Source organism: Pteropus vampyrus, unplaced genomic scaffold, assembly GCF_000151845.1.
Source record: "Pteropus vampyrus isolate Shadow unplaced genomic scaffold, Pvam_2.0 Scaffold125, whole genome shotgun sequence".
Classification (NCBI taxonomy): domain Eukaryota; kingdom Metazoa; phylum Chordata; class Mammalia; order Chiroptera; family Pteropodidae; genus Pteropus; species Pteropus vampyrus.
In genome coordinates, this window is record NW_011888906.1 from 1,628,605 (window position 1) to 1,639,773 (window position 11,169).

General features: G+C 39.2%; 1 protein-coding gene across 3 annotated transcripts in view; it reads left to right on the plus strand.

The window, feature by feature from the left end:
* RPRD1B (regulation of nuclear pre-mRNA domain containing 1B) overlaps positions 1-11,169 on the plus strand; it is a 54,504-nt gene that overhangs the window by 23,656 nt on the left and 19,679 nt on the right. For all 3 annotated transcript variants that reach the window (XM_011366596.2, XM_023534456.1, XM_023534455.1), the window contains one exon: positions 5,378-5,553. In XM_011366596.2, the coding sequence (XP_011364898.1) occupies positions 5,378-5,553 (176 nt within the window). The remainder of the gene's footprint in view (positions 1-5,377; positions 5,554-11,169) is intronic.

The window sequence follows — 11,169 nt, forward strand, 5'->3', positions numbered from 1 at the left end:
ATACACACATATACATACATACATACATACACACACACACACACACACTTTAGTGCTATGTAACTTATACATGGCATACTGACACACCCACAGATGACAATGCTTTGAATGCCGAGAACCCTAGGTGTGTATTGGTAGTTGTGTTATTTTGCCCTCTTGATCCTCACCTAGTTAAACAGGGAGGGGCAGTTGACATTATTCTCACTTTAAGCATAAAAAATTGAAAGGAAGGAATGAATCGTGAACTAATATTTATGACATAGTTTCTGTGACAGATCCACTCTTCACTCTTCTCAGGTCTCTGAATGTATATTCCCGTATTGCACAGGAGGAAGTTGAGGCTTTGAGATCTTAGGGGTCTTGCCCAGGGTCACATGAGTAGTGAATCTTGAAATTGGAGCCTAGGCTTGTAAGCCTATGTTCTTTCCATTGGAAAAGCTTGGACCTTTTGTTCCACTCTCTTCCGAAGGCCACTATTTTTCCTTTCCAGTCCTCTGACTTGGATGCCTCACCACTTCTTCCATATCCATTTAAAGGAAATCAAGGTCGCTCATGAAATATTTCCTTCATTCAACAAATATTTGAGGTACACTGTGTGGCAAATGCTCTTGGTGTTCCACCCACATCCCCTCATGGATTAAGTGCCAAAAAAGAAAAAGCAGGGGTATGGTGGTAGAGATAATCGAAGGAGGTACTATTTTAAAGGTGGTCAGGGAAGGCCTTTCTGATGAGATAATCTTTGCTCAGAGGCCCCTCCCCCAAATTAGGAAGCAAGCTATGAGCTTATCTGGGGGAAAGGAAGTGCCGCCAGGCAGAGAGAACAGTACTTATAAAGACCTTCAGGCAGGAGTATGGTTAGTTGGAGAACACACCATGGAGGCCTTCCAAATCATACAAGGAACATTTCAGCTCACTGCCTCTACTTCCTCAGCTCTAGCAATGGATTTAACAGTCTCATCGATCCCACAGCCTATTGATCATTGCACTTTTTCAAGCCTTCACTCTTGTGTCCTCATTTTCTTCTTTATTCAGCCTAGGGTCTTTATAATCTTAAGTGTACAGTTCAAAACTATTAAATACGTTCACATTGTTGTGCAATCAGTTACCAGAACTCTTTTCATCTTGCAAAACTGAAACTCTATACCCATTAAATAACAACTCATTTTCCCCTCCCCCCAGCTCTTAGCAACCACCATTCTTAAATCTAGCTTTTCATCTGTTTGTATCCTGGATCTGCACAGCTGAATGTGGCTGGGGAAAACAACACACATGGGCTCACTTCTTTCTGTGGATGAATACGCTTTTTCTAAACCAGCCCCTCTACCTGTTTGTTAGACCTGTTCCTTGTCTTCTACTCAAGGACATTTCTCCAACAGATCTCCCCTTTTCTCCTGCATCTACAGTTTTTTTTCCCTCTACTAGATCATTATCCACGGCATAAAAACATATATATTTTTTTCCCATGTGGGAAAAATATTTTTGACCCATATCTTCCTCTAGCTACACCTCATTTCTCTTTATAGCAAAACATCCCAAATATACTGCATATACTCATCTGTCTCTATTTCCCCTCCTCTCATTTTCTTTTGATTATGCTTTACTGAAATTGCTCCCGTCAGTGTTCACCCCTGAATTTAGCACCATGGAAGTCAGCCGATGACTTCCATGGTGCTAAATTCAGGGGTGAATATTTTGCCCAATCTTAACTTAGGTCATCCTAAATTGACTTCAGTAACATTTGGCCCAGTTGATCATTTCTTCTTCCTGAAAATACTTTCTCACTTGTTGTGGTAGACAAAATAATGATTTTCCCAAAATGTCCATGTCCTGATCCCCAGAACCTGTGAATATATTATCTTATATGGCAAGAGAGACTTTGCAGGTATAATTACAGTAAGCATCTTGAGATGGGGAGATTGTGGGCTATTCAGGTAGGCCCACTGTAATCACAGAGTCCTTGTAAGAGGGAAGTAGGAGGAAAAGAGTCAAAGAAGAAAGTATGACTGTGAAAGCAGAAGTCTGGAGTAATGCACTTTGAAGATGGAAGAAGTGCCACAATAGTAAATGTTAAGATAATACATTTGTGTTGTTTTAAGCCACTAAATTTGTAGTAATTTATTACAGCAGCAGTAGGAAACTCGGACTCCTTATTCTCTTAGTTTTCCTCTTCTCTCTCTCTCTCATGTCTTTTCATTGTCTTTTGCTGGTTTCTTCACTTCTTGACCCTAATGTTGCTTAGCACTCTTCATTAGTTAGGGTCACTGATAGTTCGGCTCATCCAGTTTGATAACAGGTTTTGGGTGTTTTTTTTTAATGCTGGTGATCCATAATTTACATCTCTGCTGTTAACCTCTCTCTTGACCTTGAGACTGATTCATCCAACCTACTAAGTGTTACTGTTTGGATATCTCGATAGATATTTCAAACTAAACCTGTCCCAAATCAAACCTCTCATCTTCCCTCTAAAACCCGTTTCTCGTGATCTTTCTTATCTTAGTAAGTACCCCCCTTATTATTCCTGTTGATTAGAACCAAACCAGTATCTGACACCTTGTCACCACCTCCACTGCTGCCACCTGACAAAGTTACCACCATCTTCACTTGGATTAGCAGTTGCCTCCTACCTGGTCTCCCTGCTTCCTTCTTATCTGCCACCCCCAGCCATCATTCTCTTCTCAACACACTAACCAGAGTGATCTGTTAAAATGGAAGTCAGATCATGTCTCCCTTTGCTCAGAACACCTCACTGGCTTCCCCAGTCACCTAGAGTAAAAACTAGTCTTTCAATGCCCATCACAGTTTCACCCCTGTTACCACATAGACTTTCACTTTGCCCTTGCTCAATGCTCCAGTTTCATGGGCTTCCTGACAGTCACTTTCCCCTCCTGGGGCTTTTGTTCTTACTGTTCCCTCTGCTTGGAATGATCTTTCCTAGATAGTCACACATCCTTCCCCAGATTGTCCTCTGACTTCTTCAGGCGTTGGTTTACATTATCATCTCATAAAGCCCACCTGACCACCTCATTTAAAATTGCAGTTCTCCCTCCAAATGCCTTGTTTTTTTCCTCTTCTGTCTTAGTTTTCTCTAGAGTTCTTTATCTTCACCTGATAAATAAGTAAAATATAGTATATCGTTTCTCTTTCTACCTGAGAATGTAAACTTGAGGACAGAGAGGTTTTGTCCTTTGTGTTCCCTGCTGTCTTTCAGAGCCTAGAACAGTGGTAGACTCACAACAGGAGCCCAAATATTTAAGAAGCTAATTGGAAGGTTTCTAGCAGAGGATCAACAAGTACAAAAGTCTGATGGAAGTGGATTTAGTGACAGTGGGAAGAGAGAAGGTGGGTACCAGGAGCATAGACAACCCTTGAGTTTTGCTGTAAAAGGAGCAGGGAAAAGGGGCAATAATAGAGTGACATGTGGCCCGAAGATAAGAGCAGTGTGTTTGTATGCTGATGGTAGTGCTTTAGGAGAGGAAGAGAAAAATTGGTGACATGTGGGAAAGCACAGGGAACAGTTGCAGAGACTGAATCTTGGAGTAAGCAAGAGGGAATGGGATGCCCATGCACAAGTGGAGGGCTAGCTGAAGGAGGCACACAGCGGCTCATCTGTGTAGCAGTGGGGCAGAGCCCCTGAGGGACCACCACAGGTAAGTTCTCTGAAGCGAGCATCTTGCTACTACATTTTTATTGCATTTTTTCTGTAGCTCATAAAACTTTTTACAAGTTATTTTTCTGGTTTGTAATTTGTGTGAGTGGATTATCTCCTTTGTACAGGTTCTTAGAGGTTGAAAGTGATTTTTAAAAAATCTTAAATATTTGTGTTTTTCTTGTCTTCTTTTTGCCACGGGTACTTAAACATCTTAATGAATTATGCATTTAAACAAATCATATAGCCAAACAATGACAAAGCTAAAACCGGCCTAACTACCCCAGCACGTTATTCCCAGACCAGACCACCAATCTAGAAGAATAAGTGTCCTCTTTACCCTCAATGACTGTTTGTCTCTTTTCTTTATGTTCTGTTTGGCTCATTCTTTCTTCACGAAGAACATCTTTTTGTTTCTCTATCCTTGAAGAGGGTAGAAATCTCTGATCTTTAGCATCAGACATAATTGGGAATCCCTCAACTGTTCCTTCTCCCAGTATTCATATTAAGGCACCTAAAACCCAGAATTGGGAATTCAGAGTTCCCAATTACCTATGAGAATGCTGAGGTCTCTCACCTCTGACAACCTGTAATAGTGACAACTTATCTGTATTGCTGTGTAATTCTGTTTTAGTTTGTCCTTTAGAACTACTGGAGTCTCTGGTGCTCTTTGTTTCAAAACAGCCATTTACTACTCTTTTGATTCTTAAAGGCCTATAAAAACTGAGGTATAATATATTTAAAGTTCTAATCTCACCATTGCCCATGTATAATTATATCTGTTCTTTTATATAAAAATTATCCTTTTGTCTCTTCTAATTTCCTAATGTTGAGCCTTTTTCATCACTTCTTTCTAAGACCAGCCTTTCTTATACTTCAGTACTTCAGCACAGTTTTTCTTTTCCAAACAATGAGTTGTAACCCATTAATTGGACAAATCAGTCTGTTAGGTAATAACCCCAATTTTTTTAACGGACTAGGAGATAGAACACTGCACATAGTAAGAATAAGTATTGCTTTATGAAATTTTTATTTCTTTTACTTTCATATGTTTACATATATTTCTTACCATGGGTCATGTTCAAAAGCATTTGAAAGCCTCTGTTTCATCAGACCCGATATTTTATTGAATGACAGAAGAGATCACACCCAGGTTTAAGGCTTCCATAGTTTAAGATATGGAGTCCTGTAGGTCCATTTTAGAGACTTGGTTTTGAGTCCCAACTCTTTAGCTAACCACCTGCTATGGAACTATTGTGCAGAGGTTTTTTTGTTTGCTTTAGTTTTCACATCCAAGAAATAAGTGCTTGCTTTTGTATTTTATGTAGTGCTTGTATTTTGTATTTCAGAGGAATGTTCAAGAGAAAACAAAATAATACAAATGAAAGCACTTTTGGAATTCTCAGAGGCAAGGAAAAATTATTTCATATATGACCTTAAATATTTTTCTATTTTACTTGTAGAGCTTTTAAAGGAATAGGCATTTAGAAATTTTTGCCAGATTTTCCTCCTTGTATCATGTCAGATAATTCAGAAATATCCTGTCTTTTTGACAGGTATGAATACCTTTGGATTTCTCGGTCAGCCAGTCTATGTTTTGTTTACAGGTTCTGGCTTATTCTTGGACTCTGTACTTTGTGAGAGAAACTGTTAACCTCCTACAGAAATGTTTGCGATCATGCCTATGTGATTTGTGTATTATCTCTATTTTTTGGTCTCATTTGTACCCAGACAAAGAGGCAGCTGAACGTCTTTCAAAAACAGTAGATGAAGCATGTCTGTTACTAGCAGAATATAACGGGCGCCTGGCAGCAGAACTTGAAGACCGGCGCCAGCTGGCTCGGATGTTGGTGGAGTATACCCAGAACCAGAAAGATGTTTTGTCAGAAAAGGAGAAAAAACTAGAAGTGAGTACATTGCAAGGCAGACCTAGACTTCCCAAATTTCCTTTCCTATAGCCCACATTGGAAGGTTTTTATTATGCTTTAATTAACACTATTTTTGTCTTTTAAAAATTCATGAGATGAGACTATCCATCAGATACTGCAATTATTTGAATGTAATTGAAAATCAAAGCCACTTTTTTATATATCTAAGAAGGAACAAATCGTAATGCATTAAACAATGAACTCTTAAATCACAGCATTAAGTTCTTAATATTGCTTTAGTTTGAAGCTAACATTTAAAAAAAATTGTAGAATGAGGTACAAAAAGAGCAGGAGATCAGCAAAATCAAAGACTTGTTTATTTGGTAGTATTTGGGAAATGCTTAAAATTTTCTTTCTTTGGATTATATTGAGATTTGTTTCTGACTTGTGTCATTCTAAAGCCAGTAAGTAGTCTGCCTCCAAATCCTGTCTGCAGTCAGTTCTGAAATTTCACTCTCATGTTTATGGAGCCCAGTTCTGAAACAATTGAGGAGGAACTGATTTCTACCATGATTGACATTCTACCATGAAGCCCGTGGGGAGAGGCTTCAGAACTAGTTTCTCACCTTGCATTTGTTTGACTTCTTAATTAAGTACATGGTGGTTTAACACTAGTGCTTAGTCCGCTGGGATAACACAGCCAGCAGTGTGGACATTGGGGAACGTTTGCTTGCCGCAAGCTCCTATGCTGCTATTTCAGGAATATCTGCCCCTTTTTATTTTTTAAAGAGGCATGGAGAAGAGTTGCAACCAGTGGTTAGGAAGGGAGGACAGTTTTGAGTTGGACTACCAATCAAATATTACAAGAAAGGCCAGAGTGGATGATGGAGGGGATTGTACCCCTGTCCCACCCTGCACTCAGGAAGCTCTGTTCTCTGGCACTGACAGAAGGGAAATTGAGCTAGTCCTGTGGCTGAGATTATTGTGTTGGCTTTGAACGCAGTCATCTGACTTGAAGGGGGAAATGAATGATGGGCGCGTCTTATCATATCCTTACCTGCAGTGATTATGGGAGTGATGATGGGTAGTGGTATTGGGAACTTCATAATCCTAGCCAGCTTGAAAGTGGAAGATGGGAAACAGCTATAAAAATAGTATGGCTTAGATTTAGAAATCGACACTGACCAGAAATCCTAAAGGGAGCTTCACAGGCAATACCAGACGGTCATTTATCTGAAATGTTCATCTTTCACTGAGGAAGCATTTTTAGCACTGTGCCCTGGGACTAGTAAGAGAGTGTAATTAATGATTCTGGTTGTAAGTCACCATGCCATCTGTTGAACTGCCCCTTGGCGACACATTAAGGGCTTTCTCTGATCTGTCAGACATTGATTATCATGAGCAGCTGTTGTTGGGTGGAATGTGGCAAGCAACTATAGAGGACAGAGTCTTTGAGAAGGAGGGTGGGCTGGTAGAGTGGATTAACTCTTTGTTCCTTTCCCTTCCTCACAGTTGCACTTTCCTTCCTGTAGTATCTCTAGAACCAATGGTTTGCTAGATGCCATGAGAGGTCATTAAGGCACTGAGATAATCAGAGAGATTTGAGTCAGTTCTGTAGCTTTCCAGCCCAAATTCCTCACTCACCTGGGCACTGAAATTCCATTGCTTAAGAATCTGAGCAGGAAGGACCCACCACTGGACAGTACAGATTCTGAACTAAAGGTTCTTATCCCAAACCATGTCTCTCAGCCACTTTGAGCAAAATCATTTTTTGTAAAAATAGAGCTAAATTCGCTGCATTTAAAAAAGCAAATGACTAGATACTACATAGGATGTGGAGACATGGCTTTAGTTCTTTCTTTATGCTTGCTAACAATGTGAATAGTCTGCTCTCTAGAATCTAAGATTTTTCTCTCATATCCCGTAATAGACTGGTCTTATTTCATTATCTCCTTATGGTGATGGTAAATCTTCCAAAAGCCTTTTTAATGAGGACAGTACATAAAGCATACCTATCTTTTTAACATTCATTTTTTTTTAACACTGCCTGTCCTTGTTTTAAACCACCACATCAGAATGCTAATGAAATCTGCTTTTATTTTTTAATCCTTCTCTTGCCTTCAGTGTATAAATACGTGGGATACTTAGAACTTTGGAAATGCAATTATTTGCTTGAGAGTCTTGTTTTCTTTCTGAAGTTCTAATTTTTTAACTCATGAGTTTTTTCTTTTTTCTTCTTTTTTAAGTATATAAATACTTGTTCTGTGAATGAAATTCAGCACTTGATGAAATCTTTAATTGAGAAATTTACAGAACATTAAAAACCATCTTAAATTCTGTGCATTTCAGTGACATCTAGTATATTTATAGTATTTTGCAACCACCACTTGTATCACATTCCAATATATTTCAGTTTTTATCACACTATAAGAGAACCCTATACCCATTAACCAGTCACTCCCTATGCCCTCCTCCTCCCAGCCCCTGGCAACCATCTGTCTGCTTTCTGTGTGTATGGATTTGCCAGTGCTGGATATTTTATACAGTTGTGTTTGGCATCTTTAACTGACCATAATGTTTTTGAGGTTCATTTACATTGTAGCATGTATTAATACTTCATTCCTTTTTATGGCTAAATTGTCCACTATATAGATATGTGACAATTTGTGTATCCATTCATCTGTTGATGGACATCTGGGTGATTTCCACCTTTTGGCTGTTATGAGGAATGCTGCTATAAATACTTGTGTACAAGTATTTTGTGTGGACATACATTTTTATTTCTCTTGGGTATATGTATGCCTAGGAATAGAATTGGTGTCACATGGTAATTCTGTGTTCAGCCTTTTGAGGAACCACCAAACTTTCTCACTGCAGGTGCGCCATTTTATATTCCCACTAGCAATGTGGGGTGTTACAGTTTTTCCACATCCTCACCAACACTTGTTATTGTTTGTCTTTTTTTTTTTTTTTTTATCCTAGCCATTCTGATGAATCTGGAGTGGTATCTCATTGTGGTTTTGATTTGTATTTTCCTACTGATTGATGATTGAGCATCTTTGCATGTGCTCATTGGCAATTTGTATATCCTTTTTGAGGAATGTCTATTCAAGGCCTTTGCCCATTTTTGAATTGTGGTGTTTATTTTGTTGTTGAATTGCAAGAGTTCTTTATACATTTTATGTCATAGACTCTTGTCAGATTTATAATTTGTAAATCTTTTCTCCCATTCTCTGTCTTTACACTTTCTTAATAATGCCCTTTGAAGCACATAAGTTTTTAATTTTGATGAATTCCAATATCTGTTTTTTTTTTCTTTTGTAGTTCGTGTTCTGGTGTCACATTTAAGAATTCATTACCAACCCCCTCAGATCATGAAGATGTGCTCATCATATATTTTTTTCTAGGAGTTTTATAGTTTTAGCTTTTAAATTTAGGTCATTGCTACATTTTTAGTTAATTTTTGTGTATGGTATGAGGTAGGGGACCCGCTTCATTGTTTGCATGTGGATATCCAGTTGTCCCAGCACCATTTGTCGAAGAGACTGTTCTTTCCCTCACTGAATGCACTTTTGTCAAAAATCAGTTGGCCAGAGGTGGATGTGTTTATTTCTGGACTCCATTCTATTCCATTGATCTATATGTCTGTTCTTTGTTGGCATCACACTACTTTGATTACTGTAGCTTCATATTCAGTTTCAAGATCAGAAAATATGAGTCTTCAAACTTTATTCTTCTTTTTCAATACAAACACTATTGTTTTTGCTATTGGGGACTCTTGCAATTACGTGTGAATTTGAGGATCAGCTTTTCAGTTTCTGCAAAAAAAGCTTTTAGAATTTTAATAGGAATTGCATTGAATCTGTAGCTTGCTTTGGGGACTCTTGCCATCTTAACAATCTTAAGTCTTTCAATCCATGAACATGGGTTTTCTTCCCATTTTTTTAGATCTTGAATTTCTGCTGCAGAATTTTAAAAAGCATGCCGGAGTACCACTTACTGATGCATTTGACGTTACAGGGCCCTATCTAGATGCCATAGGTATCCGAGACCACAGTAGAAGGTAGTAGTGCATGTTGTCCTTCAGTAGGCATTGTTTGTCTCCCCACCAGAAGGTAATGAGTATGTATGCCTTGTACTCAAGCAGATTATTAGGGCACAGTCATGACAGTCAACTTCCCTCTGTAAACTAAAATGGCACAAAGTAAATTGGCCTGGATGTCTAGTTAAAGTCTTGTAACAGGATTATTGAGCTGGATGAGACTTCAGAGATCATGTAGTCTGATTTCCAAACTGGTGAAGAAACTGAAGACCCAGAGAAGGAAGTTAGCCACAGACTAAGAATAGAATCCAAAGCAGACCTATGATAACTTTCCATCAGGTTTGCGTTTTTGTTTATTCTTGGTTTGTTTCTTTTAAATTTGATTCCATAAGGTCAAAGGCAGGAAGACTTCCTACGCAGAAGAGTAGCCAAAGTTGAATGATTTCAACAATTCCAAAGAACCTTGTTTTAGAGAAATGACATCATATGTTGAGGGATTAAAATGGTCGCATGATGCATTTCCAGAGTGGCCTCCAAGAATAATAACTTTCTAAAGTTTGAGAGTGCCCACTCTGCCACCAACGTTCTAAGTAATGTCCTCACTGTAACTCTGCATGTTCTTGCTTTTAGGTGGTGGTGGGTGGCGGATTGGCTAATTGAACTTGAAACTGTGGCTAATTTCCCCCAGCTTTCACCTTTGCCTTGGCTATAATAAATACTTAGGAATAGAGCCTTTTACTTTAGACAACACAGCTGGAAAGGGGGAAAAAGCCCAGAATCCAACATTGCCCTGTGACTCCTCATATTTCTGTTTGTAATTTGGTTGTAACAACTTGAGAGATTTTTTGGCCATAGCTGAGGGAGTACTAAACCAAACCGATGGCCATCTGTTGTTTTTGGCAGCATCCCCCACCTTCTTGTGGGTTGTAGATGGTTAGAAGCATTCATTTCAATAATGGGATAGGCAATAGGTGGAGATAGAGCGTCAACTTTGGAGTAAACTATCCCCTTTTCCCATGATGATCAAAGCCAGTGTCATTGTCCATCAAGAACAGGTGGAAACAGTTGATCTAATCCTCATTTTAGATGAGAAGAAAATACATAGGGCTCCTATCAGCAGTTTAAGGTTACAGAGGACATCAGTAAGGACCAGAACCCCAATCTCCTGACTCTTGACTCTAGAAGAGAACTGAAAATCCTTGCCCAGAGCAGCCTCTCACAGCTCTGCCTACCCTGACCCCATCTACCTACCAGTTCTCTGCCTCACTGCTTTTTCTTAGCATATAATTCTTTCCTCCCTACTTAGCAGTGCTATCAGCAGTGCCACAGGCTGTCTGAACAGTTGTTGAAAAGGTCAGTCTGCTTATATTGGTCAAATGATCATGGGCAGCTTGTACTCATATCCTTCCCCACATGGCAGGCCATGGCTCGCTCACTGCTTTGTCATCCCTACATTGATATGAGAGCTTCCCTTTTATTTCCAGCTTTCCCTACAGTAGATGGGGACGTTTTTTGAGTTGTGTTTCTGTGAGTGATATGGAGTTTGGAGGCTATGTGTTGGATCCTTGGATTCCTTTCATTCATGTCAGTCGCTGAGGGCCCTGATAGCTCAG